We start from the raw sequence: 22,610 nt of genomic DNA on the forward strand, positions 1-22,610 counted from the left end.
TTATTGAAAAGGGGGCAGACTTCAGAAGAGAAAGATGAATTTGTGAAGCTGGATAGATGATAATGTCTAAAAAATGGGATTTGGATTTCTGTGATACCACTTGAGTTATAGGAATGATGTGAAGAAGGCAGGACCACAAATTGAGCCCAAGGAGTATCATAGGATCATAGATTCAAAGATGTACAGGAGCTTAGATACCATCTAGTCCAATCTCTTCATTTTTAGAGATGAGAAGACAGAGGTTATGAGACATTGACAGGTAACATGCAGCAGAGCTGGGATTAGAACCATGAACCTCTGACTTCAAATCAGTCAGCAAGTGCAGTCAGCAAATCCAATTCTTCCCATGCTACCACATTGCCTCTGAGTTGGCATAATCTTTGTCACCTTTAACCTGCCTCCCCCCCTTCTACTTTCAGATGTTGTTTCTTTCACCATCATTCAGAAACCTTTCCTCTTTTGAAGTTTATGTCATCTGTTTATATCACCATGGCCAGATCCTTGTTGCTGCCACCTACCAGCATCTAGTCTACTCACCTTTTCTCAACAAATTCAATGCTTGTTTCATAGCATTTTTCTCCACACAGTTTAGGAAAACTGTAAGTGTAATTGACTACATCAATAACAAAAACAACCAGATGAATTTATCATATTGATAATAAGAACAACAAAAATCATGATTATTTCAATTGATACAGAGGGGGATGGAAGAACAAGTAGTCATACTAAGGATAAAGATCATATTTAGGAGTAAGGGAATGAAAGAAGTATAAGGACAGTGGATTATGATTAGAGAGGGGAATTTCAGAGTTCAAGATCATAGAGGTGGAACAGTCTTGGGTGATGGTGGGATCTAAGGTAATATCATCCCTGTGGGTGGTTGAAGTAAAGTGGAGATGGATTGTCATACCAATAAGAGTTGAGGAACTGAGGGTCCAGGGTGTTCAAAGGGCATTAATGTGAATACTGAATTTACCACAAATATTAGTATGTTGTCTTATGGTTGTCATTATCTTTAATGAAACTGTTGATTGTTTCTATGATTTGTTCTTCTACTCATTCATTTTTAAAGGATTAGTTTCCAATTAAATTTTAGATTTATACTTCAAAGGCACTTTACTGAATGTAATTTTTATTGCATTATGGTCAGAAAAAATACATTAAATATGTCAGCTTGTCTGCATTTATGAACTAAAATATGATCAGTTTTTGTGAAAGTGCCACACACAACTGAGAAATAAGAGTACTTCTTTGTATTTCCCTTTAATATTTTCCAAAGTCTTTTACATCTAACTTTTCTAAAATTCTATTCATCTCTTTAACTTCTTTTTTGTTTATTTTAAGGTTACATTTATCTAGGTCTTAGAGGAATAAATTCAGGTCCTCCACTAGTTTTATTTTTTTTCATCCTGAAATTCATTTAATTTTTATAAAGGAACTTGGATGCTAAGCCATTTGGTGCACATATGCTTAGCATTGATATTAATTCATGTCCATGGTACCTTTTAGCAAAATTTTTAATCCCTGTTTATCTCTCTTTTTTATGGTGCCAATTTTAAATAGATTTTATTCTCCAGGACAAGAATTGCATTTCCACTTGTTTACAGTACTGATAAACTGCAATGTTGTTCACTTCTCTCCCTCTCCACACATTCAAGTATTCAGAGTGCCCAGATTTACACAGTAGCTTAAATGTTTGCTTTTAAACCACTGCTGCCTTGGCTACAAATTTGAGTACTTCAATTTTTGGAAAGCTGTGTTGAATGCTCTTTCTTCTGGTGTGTTTAGTCAAGTTGTTTAATGGTAGGTCCAGAAGAAGCACCTCCAGATAGGGCTGTTCCACTCCCTGGGCATCCACCAGGTATGACTCCTGGCATGCCCTCTGCACTCTGGTACAGCTTACTAATGATGGGGTTACAGACCTTCTCCAATTCTTTCTGCTGGTGCTCAAATTTTTCCTTCTCAGCATTCTGGTTCTTATCCAGCTGGTTGATTATTTCATTACCTTTGTCAAGTATCTTCTGTTTGTCTTCACCACCAATTTTGCCTTGCAGTTTTTCATTCTCTATGGTAGCTTTCACGTTGAAAGCATAAGATTCAAGAGAATTCTTGGAAGACACCTTGTCTGTCTGCTTCTCATCCTCAGCCTTGTATTTCCCAGCCTCCTGGACCATATGTTTAACGTCTTCTTTGCTAAGACAACCTTTATCATTGGTGATGGTGATCTTGTTCTCGTTGCCTGTGCTGTTATCTACAGCAGAAACATTGAGGATGTCATTTGAATCAATGTCAAATGTTACTTCAATGTGAGGAACACCCCTTCATAAACCTGAATAAGCACACCAGGCTGGTTGTCTGAATAGGTGGTAAAGGTCTATGTGTGCTTGGTGGGGATGGTGGTATTATGTTTGATCAGAATTGTCTTAATTCTACCAGCAGTTTCAAGTCCAAGGGAAAGAAGAGTGACATCCAACAGCAGCAAGTCCTGCATGTTCTCAGATTTATCTCCAGACAAAATGGCAGCCTGGACAGCTGCACCATAGGCAACAGCCTCATCAGGACTGATACTCTTGTTGAGCTCCTTGCCATTGAAGAAGTCTTGCAGATGCTTCTGGATTTTTGGAATGTGAGTGGAACCACCCACCAGGACGATGTCATGAATCTGTGATTTATCCAGTTTAGCATCTCTCAAGGCCTTTTTCACAGGGTCCAATACGCCATGGAAGAGATTAGCATTCAGCTCTTTGAAACAGGCTCAGATGATTGATGGATAGAAGTCAATACCTTCATAGAGGGAGTCAGTCTCCATACTGGCCTGGGTACTGGAAGAGAGGGTACACTTTGCATATTCACAAGCAGTGCGCAATGAGCAGTCCTTTTTTTTTCTCACTGATGTCTTTCCAGCGCTTTTGCTTGAACTTGGCATTGAAATGGTTGACCATGCGGTTGTCAAAGTCCTCCCACCCAAGTGGGTGTTCCCAGCTGTGGACTTGACCTCAAAGATGCCATCTTCAATGGTAAGAATGGAGACATTGAAAGTACCCCCTCCAAGGTCAAAGATCAACACATTTCTCTTGGCACCAATCTTTTTTGTCCAATCCATAAGCAATAGCAGTAGCAATTGGCTTATTGATGATTTGTAGCATATTGAGACCAGTAATGGTTCCAGCATCTTTGGTGGTCTGATGTCAGGAATTGTTGAACTAGGCTGGCATTGGGATAACAGCATTTGTGACAGTCTTCCCAAGGTAAGCTTTAGCAATTTCTTTCCTCTTGGTCAAGACCATAGAAGATACTTCTTCTGGATATAAACTTTTGGTCTTCCCTTTGTGCTCCACTTGGACCTTAGGCCTACCTGTGTCATTCATTGCCATGAAAGGCCAGTGCTTCATGTTTGACTGTACAACTGTATCATCAAATCTGTGACCAATCAGATGTTTGGCATAAAAAACTATGTCCTGTGTCCACCAAAAACTGGGTGTCCCCAGCTATGGACGTGACTTCAAAGATGCCATCTTCAATGTGAGAGTTCTGGATTTTGGCTACAATATCCCCGGGTGTTTTCAATTTAGGTTTTCTTTCAGATGTTTAGTGAATTCTTTCTATTTCTATTTTGTCCTTTGGTTCTGAGATATCTGGGCAGTTTTCCTTGATAATTTCTTGAAATGTGATCCTTAGGTTCTTTTTGTTGTTGTTCTTGATTTTCAGGAAACCAATAATTCTTAAATTATCTCTCCATCTATTTTCCAAGTCAGTTGCTTTTCCCATTGAGATAGTTCACATTTTCTTCCATTTTTCATTCTTTAGACTTTGTTTTATTATTTCCTGATGTTTCATGAAGTTAGCTTCAATTTAGCCAACTCTAGTTTTCAAAGAGTTATTTTCTTCAGTTATGTGTTGTACTTCTTTTTCCAAGCTGTTCTCTTTTCATAATTTTCTTGTATAATTCTCATTTCTTTTCCAATTTTTCTTCTTCCACATTTATTTGGTTTTTTAAATTATTGCTAGTTTAAAAAAAAAATCTCTAGGTGGTGCAGTGGATAGAGTGCCAGCCTTGGAGTCAGGAGGACCTGAGTTCAAATCCAGCCTCAGACACTTGACACTAGCTATGTGACCCTAGGCTAGTCACTTAACCTCAATTGCCTCATAAAAAAAAATTTTTTTTAATTTTAAAAACTCTTCCAAAAATTCTTTTTGGGCTTGTGTCCAATCTGTATTTTTTTGAGGTTTTGCTTGTAGATATTTTCAAGTCATTTTCTTCTGTGTTTGAGCCTTCAGCTTCTCTGTCATCATAGGAACTCTTTGTGATCAAGTTTTTTGTTTGCTTATTCTTCCCTCCTATATCTTGACTTTGGACCTTGTTAGTTTGGGGCTCGATGCACTTGGGGTGGGGGGTGGGGTGGTGTCTGATCTGAACTTCTATCTTTTTATGTCCTTCTGCTCTTTTCACAGCTCCACCTGACAGCCTGCAAGTTTTCAGGGCCCATTACAGTGTTTGTACATCTTTCTCTCTATCTTCCTAGACTGTCTGGGGCTGGAAAAATCACTCTCAAGTTTTTATTCCTTCACCAAATTCATTATAGCACATTTTCCAGGTTGTTGGGGAGGAGATGTGTTGTGTGAGCTAAGCAAAAATACTATCACTCCACTATCTTGATTCTGCCTCCAGAACCTATCATTCTTGGAGCTTTAAAAAAAAAGTTCTCTACTTTTGCATCCAAGAGGACTTCTTCTTAGTCTAGGTCCCAATTGAGTGAAAACTTCTCCATTAGAAATGAGTAGGAAACATCCTTCTTATGATTTTTAAGAGATTTTGGTAAAGATGGTTTTCACTTCTGTTTATGCAGAAGCTTTTGTCCAGGAAGTTTCTAGCGTGTTGGAGGAGAGTGATATCCTCTGGGGGATTTGTAGGAGAATCATGGTGTTGTTGTTTCAGTCACATCTGACTCTGTAACCCCATTTAGGGTTTTCTTGGCAAAGATGCTGGAGTGGTTTGCCATTTCCTTCTGCAGCTCATTTTACAAATGAGGAACTGAGGCAAACAAGGTTAAGTGACTCGTCTAGGGTCACGCAGTTACTAAGTGTCTGAGGCCAGATATGAACTCCGGAAGATAAGTCTTCCTGACTCCAGGCCTGGCACTCTATCCACCGTACATAGGATCATAGACTTAGAGATAAAAGGGGCCTCAAAAAACCATTTAATCCAATCTCTTCATTTTACAGATCAGGAAACTGAAGCATAAAGAGGTTAAGTGATTTCCCCATGATCATACAGTTATTAAGTATCAGTTAAGATTTGAACTTGGGTCTTCTGGCTCCTGGTCCAACATGTCATCCACAGCACCATAGTTGCACAGGATAAGTAGGAAGGCATGGATTGTGATACATATTTTGATGGTCAGTGCCGATGTTGATGAAATCACAGGTCCAACTTAAGTGTCATCCTTGATGCCTCACTCTATCTCACGTCCTGTATCCAATCCGTTGCTAAGGCCTGTCCGTTTTACTTTTGCAACATCTCTTAAAATCCCTTCTTTCCTCTGACACTAACACCCCTCTAGCACAGGACTCATCACCTCACAATTGGATTTTGCCATAGCCTGCTGGAGGGTCTGCCTGCCTCAAGATTCTCCCCACTCAAATCCATTCTCCACTCAGTTGTCAAACTGATCTTCCTAAAACTTAGGTCTGACTATGTCACCCCTCTAGTCGATAAATTCCAGTGGCTCCCTATCACCTCCAGGATCAAATATAAAATCTTATGTTTGGTGTTCAAAACCCTTCGTAACTTTCCTTCACAACCTTTCCAGTCTTCTTGTATCTTACACTACCCTGCTCCACATTCTTTGCAATCCAGTGACAATTCCCTCCTTGGTGATCCTCCACTAAGGCGCTCCATCTTTGGCATTTTCACTGGCGGTCTCCCATGCCAGTAATTGTCTCACTCCTCATCTCCACCTCTTGGCTTTCTTGGCTTCCTTCAAGTCTCAGCAAAAATTGCAACGTCTAAGAGATGCTTTTCCTTATTCCTCTTAATTCTAGTGCCTTCCTTCCATTGGTTATTTCAAATTTATTCTGTATGTGTTTTGTTGGTACGTAGATCTTAGCATATTGTCTCTTCTACTAGATTGTGAGTTCCTTAGAGCGGGGATTATCTTTTCCCTTCTTTGTAACCCCATCAGTTAGCACACTGCCTGGCCCATAGCAGGTGCTTAATAAACGCTTATTGATAGATAATTGTTCACTTCATCCTCTATTTCACTCCTCAGTCCCACATGGAAGGTGTTCTTTGTTGTACTATGCGTCTAGAAAGTGAACAGAATTGGTTCAACCACAGTTCAACCACAGGCTGGAGTGAGGTGGGTGTTGAAATGAATCACCTTTTCCACTGAGAAATGAGAGGATGGCAATAAACTAGAATCAGAGGACCTGGGCTCAAATACCAACTCTGGTCACTTCTCATCAGTAAAATGCAAGGTCTTTTGATCCTGTGAACTTGATTCTAAAATAGGTGTGACAGAATTGTTGGAAGTGTGGTAGGAGGGGAGGTCATGAACTCCTTTAATTTGTTTGTCTAGTTTAGTCCAATATAGGCTTTTCTGGTCCAATTAGGGTTTTTTTTCCCCTATAGGCTTTTGTAGGGGCCCTGCCCCTCCTCCTCTTTAGTTGCCTTTGTTGCAATGGATTACTTATCATAAAATAAGAGTCATGTAGTTATTGGTTTTTAATGAACATTTTTATTTGTCTTATTTGGTTTGTCACGGAATATCCCAGGTAAGATAAACATTCAACAAAGATTACATCATAGAGTGGAAAATAACACACAAACAAATCCAACAAAGGTGTCTTTTTAGTTTTTATTTTTGAAAGAAAATTGGTCTACTTTTTAACTGTAGAGGAAGGGAGTAGGGAGAGGGAATGGAGAAAGGGCAGAGACAGGACAAGAACTACCCATGGAGAGGGTGTTATGTGTGTGTTTGAGGCTCCTAGTCTAGGACACTTAAAATTGGCATTGTCGAATATCTTTAGAAATTTATTTTACAAAATAGTGCAGAGTCCTTGGTCCCGGCTCTTCTTGACATTGCCTTGCCTCCCTCTCTACCCCCAGGGCCGACAACTTTTACTCTCTAGTTAACCCAAAAAAATGTCATTGGAAAGCAAGGAGCACCTGATGGTGCTGGGGAGGAGAAAGGCCAAGGAGAGAGGAAGGGGTTTGATCCACAAGCCTGGCTAGGGAAAACAGGAGTAGAAAGGCAGGGACTCCTACCCCTTACCCAAGTCTGTCTCATGCAGCTTTTCCACTTATATGTCAAGCATTAATTGCCCCTGGCTTCTTTCCTGCCTCCATCCTTGCCCTTCTCTTGAAAGTTTCCCTGATGTCTCCTACCCAGTGAGTGGTCAGTGGCCCACACATGGTTCTCACCCCCAAAGCATAGGCTGTATCTGCCACTCCTTTCCAACTAAACCTTCCCCAAGAGGGAAAACCCAGAATTTGGGGGTTCTGTACTGTCATCCTCAAAAACAGGGCTCTCCCCAAATCCCAGTTAAATGTGTGTTTCTGCTACTGGTTCTGTTTGGCTCCAAGGCTGACAAGAAGAAACAGGCTTCGTTTTAGTGTGAGGTAGCTTGAACAAGGGAAGCATGAGGCTGGTGTGGCCTCAGTTTCCTTCATCTTGGTTGAAAAACAAAAACCTACCACACAAGAGGGGGGCAGGTCTTAGGTTAGAAAGACTGTTGGCCATCCCTCCAGAGAGAGGGATTGAAGGAACATAAACAAAAGAACAAAGCTCAGATCAACTTGTACTTTCCAACAAGGTTTTTTTTATATCAATTGATGTTTTAAAAAATACAGAGGTGTTTGACACAGAATAGCACCATTGTGTATGACACACACAACTCCTGCATCTGCCCGGCACCTGAAGGGTTCATGCTTAGTCTGGGGGCAGCCACTTGGGGGGCTTTAGCTCACACCAGTTAGTTTCCCGCCTCTGCCTTGACCAAAAGGTCTTACAGGAAGACAATAAATAAATAGATCACCGAGGTTTTACTTTGAGGTCTGCCCAGTTCTGGCCTCTTGGAATAGGAGGGGGGGAAATGTCCAAAATGTAAGCATGTGGATGAATGGGCATCCGTTGGGGTCAGCCATTCAGTGCAGAAGTCCTAGAGTGACTGGAGATTGTAAAGTACTCAGGTCCTTCGGATTTGGTACATAATGTGTTGGATTGTTTCTGGGTTTGGGTTTTTATAAGAAGCAGACGGGGCCGATGTCCACACCAAATTCCTGATCAGCACCCCCAATGTCCATAGGTGCAATGTCAATGATGGGGAGACGGGAGGTCTTCTGTGATCGGTACTCGATGACTGTCTTGCCCCACTTACCAGTGTGTTTCTAGAAGAGAGGGAGAAAAGATAATGTTCAGTAGGTGTATTAACTACTCACAGAACAAGATTCTATCAGAAGGACCTCTTGTGGGGCAGCTAGGTGGCACAGTAGAAAGAGCTCCGGCCTTGGAGTCAGGAGGACCTGAGTTCAAATCCAGCCTCAGACACTTGACACTTGCTAGCTGTGTGACCCTGAGCAAGTTCACCTAACCCTGATTGCCTCACAAAAAAAAAAAGAGGAAGAAGAAGGACCTCTTGCCCTGGGCAAGGACTCATGAGCTAAACCCAAATCTCCTTTTTCTAGCTTGCTGAAAACCTTCCACATTTAAATTCCCTGTCCACAGGGAGGAGACCCTTCTCTTACCTCCTTGCTCCAGCCCTCTTTTTTTTTTTGCCCCATTTAAGATTTAATCCTTTCAGAGGGGTGCGGTATTTTATTATTTTTATTTTTCAAATTAATTTAAATTTAAATATTTTTAAATTATTTAATTTATTTTAATTTAAATAAATTTAAACTTATTTATTTATTTTTTAACTATACTCTCTCTCAGGCTAGGAATTCTTGGTCAGATACTCTGGGCCACAAACACAGTTTGTCTATAGGTCATGTCCCTGCCTTTCTCCATACTTAGCCTTAGACCTTTTTGTTTCTATCCCTAATGGAGAGAGGATCATCAATGGGAGATCTAAGGTCCAATCTGACTCTTTTTGTCTGGGGGACCCTCACCGTGCAGTCATCCTTCAGCACGCTGTATGTGAATCTGCTGTTGCCCTCAGCCCGGATCTCAACGTCGTTAGAGCCCTGGATCAGCAAGGCCTTCTTGAGGTTACCAGCTGCCTCATCCAAGTAGGCAATGCTGTTCTTACAGTGGTAGGTGATGTTCTGAGAACCCTCAGTGGACAACAAGCGTAGGAAGGTCATCTGGATGTTGGCAGTATTGGGAGCCAAGTTGTCATCTCCATAACTGAACTGTTAGGGCAGAAAGTAGGGTCAGGAGGCTGGGAGGCCCATCATATGGGGAGGGATTGTAGGGTTCTAGACACCAGAGACTCCTCATGGCTTAGGGAAGTCTTTGTGTGTGGAAATAGGCATTCTGGTTTCAGGATAAATGAGACATTCAGTAAAACATGTGTTTTGAAGGCCTGATTCTCCCAGAGGGTCCCTGTGACCCTTCTGTTCTTTCTTCTATAATTGGAGACAATCATTCCTGCCTTTCCCTGGCTGCTAGGCCTAGACCAACAGAAGGGCGAAACAAATAAGAAAACAAGACTCTGCTAGATCATCTCAGTCTCGGGAGAGGAGGGGGGCACTCACGTGAAAGCCGCCATTGATGGTTTCTCCAAACCAGATGTGCTTCTTTTCTTTGCCCTTGCTGCTCCACCAGTTCTTCTTGGGGATGCTGGATGGGTTGGGGTAGACACAAGTCTCACCAGTCTCCATGTTGCAGAAAACTTTCATGGCATCCAAGGTGCAGCCCTGGTTGGGGTCAATCCAGTAGTCTCCTACAGGGAGAGAAGGCTCCTGGATCAGAACTGGGCACCTGTTAACCTGAAGAGCTCAGAGTAGGCAGAGCAGTTTGCAATACTATAGGGACCATGGGGCAGAAGGAAGTTTGGATAGCTGGACTAAGGCTAAGAGGCAGGGAACACAAAGACCATGAGGAGAAGGTAGGGAACAAAGCAAGATATGAGGAGGTCAAGGAAGAGAAAGAAAAAGTGGCTGTTGGAGGACCTGGGGGAAGGCAGGCATATAGGGTACATGAGAAAGAACAAGTCATAGGGAAAGAATGTTAGGGAGCTGGTGACCTAGTAGGAGGAATTGGTCTGCGTGGATCCTAATCTTTCACAGAATTGACCCCAGCAGAGATCAGTATGCAGAGGGCCACATAAGGGAAGTGTGGGCCTGGCTGTTAGAGCAGCACCTACTAAGGTCCTGCAGATGGGGCAGGAAGAAAACATCAGGGGCTTAGTGGAACTCTGGAACTTTTGAGGCCTCATATTGAGTCCTGATCTAAGTAGCTTCTCACTTTACATAGAGCCACAGGGCCAAAGAACTTGAATCTGGCCCTTTCTGAGCTTCATACAGTCCCTGCCTTCCTTCCTTACCGCTCTTCCACTCAGGGTGACAGAGTTTCAGGTCTCGGCAAGTGCGAGCTGGGTTCTTGCGAGAGCCCTCAGGGCTTCGGATGCTTTCAATCTGGTTGTTGAGGGACTTGAGGGTGGCATCCACCTCAGTGTCATGCTGCCGCAGGTTGCCAGCTGCTTCGTCAGCTCGCATGTATTGCAGGGGGTCAGGGCCTTTCTCTCTCTGGCCCAAGCCAGCAAAGGCAGACATGTCGATGCCAGGGCCAGGGGGACCTGGAGGTCCAGGGGGTCCAGGGTTGCCAGGAGGACCCTATGGTAGAAAACAAAGAACCCCAGGGAAAAAATCAGCTGTGTGAGTTGGGAGAGCGTGCCCATTTTGTGCCCATCCTTACTAGCTAGGGACACAGGAGAAAAGGGTCTTCTTCCAAGTTCTGGGAGTGCTCATCTCCAGAAAGGGGAATGGTAGCCAGCCCTGGGCCAGGATCTAGACTACCCTGTTGCTCACACCTCCAGCAACTATGAGCCCTTCCAAGGTCCTGGGAAACCAGAGGTAGGAAAGATAAGGGGATCCTGTCACCTACATAGTTACTTATGGTAGCAGGTGACTAGGGACTCATTGGTTGCTACGGTTCCAGAAAACTCCCTGGGTTAGATAGAGGGGCATAGTGATAGAGATGGGACACTTACAGCGGGGCCAGTTTCACCAGAGCGACCTCGAGGACCAGGAGGACCAATAGGGCCAGGGATTCCATTGGAGCCATCTTTGCCAGAAGGGCCCACTGGGCCAGGTGGACCCTGAAGACCAAAGAAGAAAAATGGTGAGAAGCCTCAAGATTGGGTCTCACTGCAATTGCTGGGAGACTGTCCTGCAAATGATAAAGATCTGGAGCAGGCACACACATACCCATACACACACACACACACACACACACACACGGATAATCCTACTATAATGTGGATCCTAGATCAGGGATTTAAAAATCACAACTGAGCTACTACCTCAAGTTCACTTGGTGAACCATTTGACCCTTTTTGGTTATAATTATACCTAGTCAGTGGTGTCTCAGACTGTGTTAATGAGGCTTATTTTGCTTCTTTGGGTGACTAACTTCACACATAGCCCTAGATGCCTCTAATCTGTATCTAGCTTGATGTCACAATGATCCAAAGGGTAAAAAAAAGCATTAGAAGTGGAAGCAATATAGGAATGTACTTTGGGGACATGACAGAGAGTTGTCATCTGTCGTGTAGAGAAAAGGCAAATAATCATGGGGCAATAGTCGCTCACTGACCAGGGGAAAGAGGTAAGATCCAATTGAGTCCCACATGCCAAGGACCCCAGAAATATCTATCGTCAAAATATGAACTCCCAATCCATGGCTTGACTCCATGTTTGGGATTCTTTTTTACAGACCTGGCAAAGAGCCCACTTTCTCCCCCCATCCCTGTAACCCCAATGTACTTACTCGGGGACCAGAAGGACCAGCAGGACCAGAAGCACCTTGATCTCCAGAAGGACCCTGTATTGGAGAGAGTCAAAGGTCAGCACACAGACAGGTCTCTGTCCTTAGGTGAGCAGCCCTCTCTGACCCCAAAGAGGGAGGTAAGAATAACTATCCTACGTCAATAATATCCCATGCATGCTCTTTTTCTTCTATCTCTCCCCCAAACCTTAGGAAAACTCTGGTTCTGACCCAGGATGATCCCAAGTTCCTTTTACAGGGCATTAAAAAATCAAAGTGGGTACTGAGAAGGTAAGTAGACCATGGGTAGACAGCCATTAGTAGCAGTACTTACAGGGGGGCCAGGGAGACCTTGGAGACCAGTGAAACCACGGTGTCCCTTCAGTCCTCTCTCACCAGCCTCTCCAGTTTCTCCTTTGTCACCACGGGGACCTTGAGGACCCTAGAAGGCAGATAGACAGAACAAACGAGTGTGAGCCAAAGCTGGACAAAAGGGCAAAGTTGAAGGGCAATTTTTGTCCTCTTATGTCACTGACAAGCCCCGTTACAGGATTCTCAGGCACTTACTGCAATTCCTCTTGCTCCAGCTGGTCCTGCAGGGCCCATGGGTCCTTGTGCACCCTGGGGAGAAAAACAGAACGGCATCAAAGAGAAGCCCAGCAGCTAGAACATTCTAGTCCATCACCTCCCACCTGCAACTCTGAGCAAAGGTGTCAAGCAAGCCTGAGACTCATCACAGCCCCATTCAGCTTGACCCAGATGAGCTGAGGTAACTTGGAGCTACTTTTCAGTCCCTACCCTGCCCAGAGACATCTTTGTCCCTAGAACCAGAGCTGAGAGTTCAGGACAGGGCACATCAATAAATATAGTCCCCATCCTTGTTTTGCCACCTATACCTACACCCTGGTGGCTTGGATGAGGACTTAACTGGTTCCCCATAGACAAACCTAGACATGCTTTGACAGAAAGACACTCACAGCTTCTCCTCTGTCTCCTTGTTTGCCTATTGGTCCAGCGGGTCCAGGAGAGCCAGGGGGTCCGGGGGCGCCAGGACCACCTACAGGACCTGTTTCACCACGATCACCCTGTTGGGAGAGAAATAACACACTCAGGCCCTTTGAGGTGATGCCCCTCCCTCCTTTCATTCAAGACTTCAAAGGACACTTGCTGTCGGCCTAACCAAGCCAAAGGGGAGCCAAAACCTTCTCCCAAGGCTAAGGGAGATGTATCTGCCTCTCCCTATATCATTTCCCACCTCCTCCCAGCAAAGATGAGGAGATAATTTTCTTAGGACCAGTGCAGGGTTTGACTTTAATTTGTTCTCCTGCAACCAAGAAGCAGATACTTTGAGCCCCAGTGAAGGAAAAGTGCCTAAGAAGTGGTTATTGATGGCAAGAAGATGTGTGCACCTGTCTTCCTATGACCCTCATGGAAAGCGGTCATACTCACCTTGGCTCCTGCTGCACCATCTCTGCCTGGAGGGCCATCAGCACCAGGACTTCCCTGTGCAAAGGAAAACAGAAATGAGTTCAGAGCTGCTCTCTCTCCTCCTCCTCCTGTTTTGTCTTCCCCAGGCCTGGCACTGTCATTTAGATAACCCTTTAACTGTCCTCTGGTGGAAAATGTTTTGAAACACGTCTGTTCTTTGTGGATGGAGCTGGTCCTTCCCCAGACCCATTCAAGGATCTTTAGTCAGCAAGTTCCTCCGGACATTTTTGTTTTTGTTTTGGTTTTTAGGCAATTGGGGTTAAGTGACTTGCCCAGGGTCACACAGCTAGTAAATGTCAAGTGTTTGGTCTGAGGCCGGATTTGAACTCAGGTCCTCCTGACTTCAGGGCCGGTGCTCTATCCACTGCACTACCTACCTGCCCCATCCTCCCGACATTTTCAAGGCTGGCTTGCCCTGTCGACCCATTTCTTCTCAAGTTTCCCTTCCTCCTCTCATTCATTTTCCTTTTGTCTCCTTCCGCAGCATCTAGTCCTGAGCACTTGGACACCCTCTGCCCCTTAGTCCCACCCAACTCAGTCACCTTCTACTACTACTATCCTCCCATCCCACCTATATTCTTGGCTGCTTATGAACCAGCAATTCATCCTAACAGCCCCTCCTGTTACAATGGTGATAGTGTTTACTGGAGAGGCCAGAATGAAACAGCTCTTGGAATTCTGCCTCCTCCACAGTGTGAGTGTTCTCCTGTAGTAGAGCTCCATCACTCACCTCACGCCCAGGTTCACCAGAAGGACCAGTCAAGCCAGGAGGCCCCACAGGACCAGGAGGGCCACGATCTCCAGAACTTCCAGGAGCTCCCTGTTTGCCAGGCTCGCCCTAGAGAAAGGCCAAGAATATGGATATTGAAATCACAGTCCCCCTAATAGCTTTCTGCAAGAGGACTATGGTCTTTCATTACAGCTGTTGTGAGAGACCTGGGAAGCTAATAGCCAACTGATGCCATCAGACAGATAGCCAGGCCATGTTGTTAAAGTCTTAGTCAATCTTCAGAGTTGGGCCCTGAACAGAAGCTACCTCCGGGCTTACTGTTCTTCCCTATCATCTGTTGTAGACCCTGGAACTTGAGTTAGCCATCCTTATCTGTAATTCCAATACTCCCTTCAGTGGAAAGGATAATGAAGGGATATATCAAGAATCCCCTCAGTTGGTGGGGGGGAGGGGGGAGGAGACCCTGGAAATAGTTTCTATGTAGGGAGGGAGGTTGGTTCAGGGGACCTCAGTGACAACGTGGTCAGTTCTAGTTAGTGCTCCAGACCAACATCTAGGCCATTGTCTAATTCAATAACCAAGATGGATGAATGCTTACTGAAGGGCCAGGAAGACCAGGGAAGCCTCTTTCACCACGTTGACCAGGCAATCCAACAATTCCTCTTTGACCAGCCAGACCCTGGGGACCTGGAGGACCATCAGGACCCTGGAGGAAGATGAAACAAAATTAAATCTGATCCAGGGAAGCCAATCCATACCTATTCCCACAGGATTACTTCCCAAGGAGCTAGTATTCATCATGTTCCAATATTACGGTTCTTTTCTCTCCCTCCCACTTCCTTCCCCAACTTTAGTCCAAAAGTGACCCCATTTACTGGCCATAGAAAGTGAGTGGGAGAGGAAACAGGAAGGTTTGAGAGCTCCCTCTGATGGGTTGAGTGCTCAGAGCGCTCAGCTTTGAACTGAGTCCTTGGGAACTAGGCACTGGCCATATTCATGGGGTGCCCCAAGAGGGAAGGGGAAGGCTGGGCCACAAGACTTACTGAGGGACCATCATCTCCTGGTTCTCCCTTCTCGCCAGGGGCTCCAGCAGGACCTTGGAGCCCAGGATCACCAGCCCGACCTGGGGGACCACTGTCTCCCCTAGCGCCTTTGGGACCATCTTTTCCGGAAGCTCCAGGAGGACCGGGGGGGCCAGGATTACCCTGAAGAAGAAACATAGGCAATGAGGACCTGGTCTCCACAATTTCCCACTTCAACCCATCGGCGACCTGGGAAGAATGTACATATGCCTTCAGCTCCCTGGGCAGGGGGCTCTAGAGGACCTGCAAAAACCATCTCTGCCTTCCTGGAGCCTTCTTTGTTTCCTCTATATAAGGTAACCTAGCCCCTGTCTTATCTTCTACTATCCCTTCATCTGAATGGTCTAACCTGCCTCTAAGACTTTACTCATTCCTGGAATGCCCTCCACCTTCCTCTCCAACTACCTAAATCCTACCAATCCCCTCAAGGCCCAACCAAAATCCACAGCTCCTGTGAAATTGGCCATGAGCACTCAGCCCATCAGAGGGAGCTCTCTCCCCTATAGAGGCTCCTACGGACTTCTTAAGAGTTCTTACTGTCAAGAAATACTTACAATATGAGACTTTTTCAGTTACTGCTTTGTAGGATTAGTTCTCTTTTTATCAATTGTGCTTCTCTCCTGGCTGGATAATAAGCATTTTTATGGGTAGGGACCACATCTTATGATTTTGTTTTTGTTTCCATATTCCCACAGTGCCTAGTATAGTGCTGGGTACACAGTCAATGTCAATAAGTCAAAGAATCTGAGTTAGGAAAAGATCTCTCTGGTCTAGTGCATCTGGTTCAATCCCTGAAGAATGAACTTTCTCTTCTGTTATTAACTAAAGGCAGTTGAGCCCCACCATTCTCTTCTCTGAGTCAGGAACTTGTGGATTCCATATAGGGTATTTAGTCCTAAACCCACAAGAGAGTGCTAGAGAAGATGGGGTTCAAGGACAAATGTGCCCCCACTTAAGGGCCAGTTCCTCTCCCTTCCAATAGCTGCTTATGTTGGGTTGGCTTTGGTCTTCATGCCCAAGGTATCCCCTGCCTATTCTATTCTCCCAAGTCCATTCATGTGCTCAAGAAGGAACAGAGGTGATTCAATGTGAGTCCTCTAATTGCCTGGTTTGGGTGGCCTATCCCAGCCTGTAGTGCCAAGATGCTCGGTCCTGCCACCCTCCTCCCTACCCCCAATGCCTACATATACACATCTCATCCCGGGAAGCAGAGAGAAAAACCAACCAGGATCCATCACTCACATTGGCACCTGGGGGTCCAACGCGGCCAGCAGCTCCTGGGAATCCAGTGGCTCCCTGAGTAAGAGAAGAGAAGTCATTGAACTTGTGACCTAGCAAGAAGCTCTTAGAGCAAGCTTAGAGGACTAATCTCTAAGTCTTGGATTCTGGGGGTCTAAGAAGCTCCTATGGTTAGGGTACTGGGGCTGTGAGGGAGGAAGGTAAACATGGGAAGTTTTATGTCCATAGATCTCAAGGACTGGCTAGCCCAAGTGCTAACATAGAGATGCCCGACTGAGCCCAGGCACTGGGCTCTGATTCTCAGCCCACTCCCCAAAAGTAATGCCCACCTGGGGAAGGAGTGGGGTGAATAAAGGAAGGAAAAGGCAGTCTGGAGCAAGGTAGAGCAGGTTTCCAAAACACACCATGTGCTATTGCATGGGCACAAGCCCGACCCCCACCCCCACCATGAAACAGCTGCCCTGCTTTTGTGGAATTGGCAGGACCCAAGGAGAAAGAACAAAACAGACTAACACAAATAGAACAGGAATGAGAATAACAGAACTGTTCTGTCCCTAGGATAAGCACACAAGGCTTATCCCCTCCTTTCCATCTCTTCTGAACACTTTCGGGGGCTCTGCACATAACTTGAAAACCTAACAGAGACCCCTCTGAGACTGAGAGCTTCTGTAAGTAGCACTGAGGAGCTGAGAAAGGGCCCTGTACTCTCACACACCTTACTACCTCACTTCCTATAATCTTCTCCAAGCTACCTTGGAGCTCCCTCTGATCCCTAACAAAATGGGTTGGGAAAGGAAGGAAAAGGGATAGGATGACACTCACAGGAGGACCCTGGGCACCACGGGCTCCTTTAGGACCAGTCACTCCAGTTGGACCCTAGGATGGGAAAAGAAAGAGTTGAGTGAGTTGGGGAAGATAAGAGTGGCATACTATCTTAAAGAATCCTTATTTGGGGGACCAGAAATCAGAAAAGGGAAGATTCTAGATGCAGATAACAGACCCATAAGTGTTGAATGTTCAGCATTAGAATCCATCCAGAAAGGCCAGACAGATAATGCATCTCTCTTATTTTGGGAAATCTCTGGGGATGAAGATGCCCAACTTTCCCTGGAAGACTGCTGCAGTATCTCTCAGAGCCAATACTACTGGAAGTTTTTCCTGATATACCACCCCAACTCCCATTCCTGTGAAGATGCAGTAATTGGTTCTATCTATTATGGACATTGAAAATAGTTGGTTTCTGCTTGGTTCTGTACACACACACACACACACACACACACACACACACACACACACACACACATACACACACACACTACAAACACAATTCCCCTTGCTCCAGGGATGAGTTAGTCACTCTGAGCCTTCCTCTCTGAATTCCCATTGATTTTTCCAGTAGCTTCTCCCTTAGATTCAGAAATACAGATACTAAGGTATTGGTTTTTGATGCCTCTCAAACTATTCCTAGAAAGCTGGTTCTTGAATGGAAGCCTAGCTCAAACCCAGAGAGGGCCCTATGAAGGCACAGCTAGACCAACTGAGGTCCTGGAGGTAGCAGCTACTTCATAGCATTAACCTTCCCCTCAAAGGTCATGACCTTGACCTGTTATGGCCAGCTTACCCTAGCCCAGGCCAGATACGTCTTTCTACCTTGGTGGTGAATCCCGGCTCCTAGAATAAATTCTTGGGAGAACTTAGTGCCACTCACCTGAGGTCCAGGTGCTCCAGATGGACCCTGGGGACCAGGGGCACCAGCATCTCCCTTCTGACCAGATTCTCCTTGTTCACCCTTGGCACCAGGCTGACCATCAGCACCCTGTTTCACAAAAGAATAAACATGAGTGAGAGATGAGGAAAATAGTTGATACCCCTTCTCCAGGGTGATAAAAATGTGTTTGTGTGTTGTGTTGTATTGTACTGGAAAGCATACCATAGCCCCAATAAACATTAGGAGAGAGTTAGAGAGAGGGCTAAAGTTTTCTCCAAATCTTTGCATCATTATCCTACCTCCTCATCCCTTACAGGTTAAGACAAAGTCCCAGGATACACAGGCCTACTAGACCACCCACCACACCACATCCATAACAGAGAGAAAGTTAACTATAGAGGAATGACGCCATGAGGGTTCATAGTCTTTGGGCTCCATTGAAATGAGAAGATCTTATTTCATTATATAATTATCTCTATGGATCAATCCAAGAAACTGCATAAAAATCCTTCTGAAAGGCTAAGCTATCTAGACAGAAAGATAGGAAGAGCTCTGTGAAAGCTCAGGGTTGAGAGAGATAGAGAGAGAGACAAAGAGGCTTGCTCTGGTTTTCCTGGCTTTGGTACATGGTCTTGGTTGGTGATTCTGTGTCCTCAGAAATACTCCCTGGGTCACTCCATGGAACCAGAGCTATTCTCTGGGCCTGAGAAAAGTTAATCTAACAGAGAAGAATTTAGAAAGGCCCTGGAAAGTTGATCAACATCCCATTCTGGAAGCCATAGTGAACTGAATGGCAAACACATAGGTCCAATGATTCAATGGGTAGATGAAGTTACTTACAGGAGGTCCTGCAAATCCAGCTGGGCCAGGGGGTCCACTCTCTCCACGTTCACCCTACAATGCAAGGAATCCCAGTGAGCAGTAGATAAGCCTCATGTTATTTGACTACCTTAGTTTCCACCCTAGGACCCAAAGACAAGGAGAGGCTGTGGTCATCTTGAAGCCTAGGCTAGCCAATGAGGGGAACCCACAAAAAGGGGAGACTGCTAATTTGGATACAGCATCCCCGCCCCAGTCCTAATAAGTAGCTGTCAAAATTAGAAACCTGAAGTGTCAGGTCCTGTAATCTGTTGGTCATGATGCTCCCTGGCACAAAATTCCATTTTTGACTAAGACTTCTTGAATATAAAAATTCTTCTGACCAGTTCCTGTTTGCATTTATGTTAAAGTAATGATCTCCATATTTCACTGACATGCCCTAAGGACTAGGTCTAGGGCAGGGGTTCTTAACCAGGGGTCCATAGATCCCCAAGGGATCTGTGGACAGATCCAAGGGGTCCATGAACTTGGAAATTTTAATATTTTGATTACTCTATTTCACTATGGTTGGTTTCCTTTGTAATCTGATCTATTTTATTTTATGCATTTAAAAAAACATTATTCAGAGAAGGGGGGCATAGGTTTCATCAGACTTTCAAAGGGATCCATGACACACACAAAAGTTAAGAACTCCTGGTCTAGGGTCTCTTTTAAAGGGCATCAGAAAATAACTGAAGATTCCAGAGTCCTTTGACAAAAGAATAAATCCAGCTTCAGGAATCTACTTTTCAGCACAATGGTCCTAAGCAACAAATAGTACCATGGCCAATGAAACTCAAGTATCCAGTTTTATCATATTCCTTGTCCTCCATGTTCCCACCCAAGCCCAGAGGGAAGGAAAGGTGTACATTCCCTAGACAGCCTTCAAAGACCCAAGCACCAGCTAGATAGAAATAGATTCCAGGGCACCCAGGGAAGTAGGGGTGCTATTCTGGGTTCAAAGTGAGCAGGAGATCAGGAAGGGGTTCTTCTTAATAATAGAAATAAGAACTTACAGGGGCACCACGGGCACCAGCAGTTCCAGCAGGACCAGGGGGACCAGATTCACCCTAGAGAGAAGATAAAGAACCAGATAAAGAGAAGTGGGGAATCTACAGTGACCTTGGTACTTAGGGGAACCCTGTGATACCAACAAACACAAGACCCCAAAACAGTAGAAACCCCCATAACATAACCCAATCATTCAGTCCAATAGCCCCTGCCTAATAGTATCCCCTCCTTGGAGGTGCCCTCAGTCCACAATGGGAGAGAAGGATCCTAGGTGATGGGCAAGAAGAAAAAATATAAATATCTAGGAAGCTTAAAATGAGGAAATACAGAGGGGAATCTCCTGATTTAGAGTGTTATCTGTGGACGTTGACAACTGTTACCTGAGGGAGAGAAATTAATAACAACTCACCTTCTCGCCATTAGGGCCAGCAGGGCCAGGGGGGCCAATGGGACCAGTCAGACCCTAGGGAAAAGGAAGATAAGGTAAGGGAAGTGAGACTTTCTGGGGTATTGGGACAGTATCTGGGACACAACAGAGACCCTCCATAAAGATTCAGCCACTGAACCAGTTAATTCTCCTGAACTCCCTGAATTTCATCAACTTTCCCATTTGCTCCACTCTGCCCTTCTTCTCCATCCCAGTTCTCAGCTAGAATGTTTCTGCCTCTACTTGACCCATAACCAGGCCTATCCACCTCAAAAGCTTTTGGATTTCTGTCCTCATACTCTGGGGTTAAGTACAAGAGACTGAGCCCCCAGGGAAAGTGTCAGTCATACCTTCTGATTGTCCCTGCAATCTGCCATATGACACAATTCCCTTTACTTACTCTGCCGCCATCTTTGCCAGGAGCTCCCTCGGGGCCTTTTTCACCAACATCACCCTGAGAGGATAAAGACAAGATTTAATGGGGATTCTGGACCCCACCCACTACTTCATTGCAAATGTTTTAAGTTAGGTAAAGCCTGAGTACTCCCCTGCAATGCCCAGGCCCAACTTCTAGCTATGGAGATGACCAAGTTTGGAGAAGGGACCAAGCACTCATGGAGGAGGTCAAAGGGTCAAGGAGACTGTTCACACCAACAAGCAGGGCTGGGTTAGCCTGTCCAGGAAGAGCTTTATTTCCAGCTGATAAGGGAGCCCTGTCCTTTGGTTAATTGGAAAGAATGCAGTGAAACGGAAAGAAGATAGGAGAGAAGAGGTTGAGAACCTCTTAAAAACCATGAGCAGTAATCTGCAAAGTAAATCTAGGGAGCAAAGGAAAGGGACTATTTTTAGGGTAGAGGCAACGATGAGGAGGATGTTTATTTGGGGCAGAGGGAAGTAGTATCATGAAGCATGGAGCACCAGAAAGATGTATATGAGCACCACGTGTGCCTCAAGGAGGAAAGAAGGTGTGGAAGTAGAAAGGGACAGGTTATTACGGGGGCGCAGGGCCTTATCCTTAATTCATCAAGAAGATGGGGAAGAGCAGCAAAGGGAAAGCTGGAAACCAAGGGCACCACATAATAATCTAGATCATGGTCAACAACAAGAGGAGAGGGAAAGTACTTCCATTCAGGGAAGTTCTAATTATATAGCCCCTAGAGGATCTCCAGGGCCTTCAAAGGGGCAGGAGCATCATTACTTGGATCCCAAAGCCAAAGAAATTGGTCTGAGCTCATACACCCATACATCCATGTACCCATACACTCACACATTCAATACAGATCCGTGTTCAAGTGGGCATGATAAGCCAAATGTCCTGACTTCTAGACTCCTATCCTAGTCACCAGATCCACTCTGGGGCCACTGAGCCATTCACCAAGGTGTGATGTTAGGAAGCTGCCATTCTAGACCATGACAACTCCCTACATTTCCCAATAATGGGCTTCCCTGAGTATATTTAAGAACAATGCAGAGACATGATCTAGAATGTAGTGGGATGGGTGGAGAGTGGGGCAATATAGTGGGGGCTTGAGAACTGGTACTTACTCTGTCTCCCTTTGGTCCAGCAATACCAGCTGCACCTCTCTCACCAGGCATTCCTTGTAGACCTGGGGGACCTTGAGCACCATTAGGGCCAGCTGGACCAGTAGCACCCTAATTGAAGAGAAAGAGTTTGTGATGCAAAACATCAATAATCAGGCTCCAAGGGCAGGGAGGTCTTTTCCTTCCCTTTCTCCCACGTGCATCCATACAGTCTTCTCTGTCCATACTACTTCTTCCCCATCTATCCCTTCCTACTCTTTCCAGCTCTCTATCCTTTATGGACTCTTCTCCATCATTTCCTCTAGAAGGTAGAAGCAGAGTCTTTGCAACATCTCAGGGCAACATGACGAGATCCTGCCCCCAAATCTTCAGGACCCACTTACTTTAGGACCATCAGTGCCGGGAGTCCCAGGGAGACCTCGGGCACCTTGTAGACCTTGAGCACCAGGAGAGCCACGTTCACCTGGGAAACCACGTTCACCCTGTGGTAGAGGAAATCAAAGAAAGATCAAGGGGTAGAACAGAATTTGTGACATCAGGGCAGGTAGGTGGAGCAGTGATAGAACACTGGCCCTGGATTCAGGAAGAGTTCAAA

General features: G+C 45.2%; 1 protein-coding gene and 1 pseudogene across 1 annotated transcript in view; both read right to left on the reverse strand.

Annotated features, from left to right (window-relative positions):
- Window positions 1-1,784: 1,784 nt before the first annotated feature.
- LOC114029706 lies at window positions 1,785-2,942 on the reverse strand (annotated as a pseudogene).
- Window positions 2,943-8,242: 5,300 nt separating this feature from the next.
- The window catches only part of COL2A1 (collagen type II alpha 1 chain), a 46,934-nt gene continuing 32,566 nt past the window's right edge, over window positions 8,243-22,610 (reverse strand). The window contains exons 33-54 of the mRNA XM_027844419.1: window positions 22,399-22,497; window positions 22,019-22,126; window positions 20,874-20,927; window positions 20,456-20,509; window positions 20,052-20,105; window positions 19,018-19,071; window positions 18,178-18,285; window positions 17,292-17,345; window positions 16,473-16,526; window positions 15,192-15,353; window positions 14,747-14,854; window positions 14,149-14,256; window positions 13,380-13,433; window positions 12,908-13,015; window positions 12,498-12,551; window positions 12,265-12,372; window positions 11,934-11,987; window positions 11,155-11,262; window positions 10,489-10,777; window positions 9,698-9,885; window positions 9,110-9,352; window positions 8,243-8,389 (exon numbers count right to left, since the gene is read on the reverse strand). Coding sequence (XP_027700220.1) covers window positions 8,243-8,389; window positions 9,110-9,352; window positions 9,698-9,885; window positions 10,489-10,777; window positions 11,155-11,262; window positions 11,934-11,987; window positions 12,265-12,372; window positions 12,498-12,551; window positions 12,908-13,015; window positions 13,380-13,433; window positions 14,149-14,256; window positions 14,747-14,854; window positions 15,192-15,353; window positions 16,473-16,526; window positions 17,292-17,345; window positions 18,178-18,285; window positions 19,018-19,071; window positions 20,052-20,105; window positions 20,456-20,509; window positions 20,874-20,927; window positions 22,019-22,126; window positions 22,399-22,497 — 2,370 coding nt within the window. The remainder of the gene's footprint in view (window positions 8,390-9,109; window positions 9,353-9,697; window positions 9,886-10,488; window positions 10,778-11,154; window positions 11,263-11,933; window positions 11,988-12,264; window positions 12,373-12,497; window positions 12,552-12,907; window positions 13,016-13,379; window positions 13,434-14,148; window positions 14,257-14,746; window positions 14,855-15,191; window positions 15,354-16,472; window positions 16,527-17,291; window positions 17,346-18,177; window positions 18,286-19,017; window positions 19,072-20,051; window positions 20,106-20,455; window positions 20,510-20,873; window positions 20,928-22,018; window positions 22,127-22,398; window positions 22,498-22,610) is intronic.

The sequence above is a fragment of the Vombatus ursinus genome, unplaced genomic scaffold (genome assembly GCF_900497805.2).
Source record: "Vombatus ursinus unplaced genomic scaffold, bare-nosed wombat genome assembly UNPS02014941.1, whole genome shotgun sequence".
Lineage (NCBI taxonomy): Eukaryota > Metazoa > Chordata > Mammalia > Diprotodontia > Vombatidae > Vombatus > Vombatus ursinus.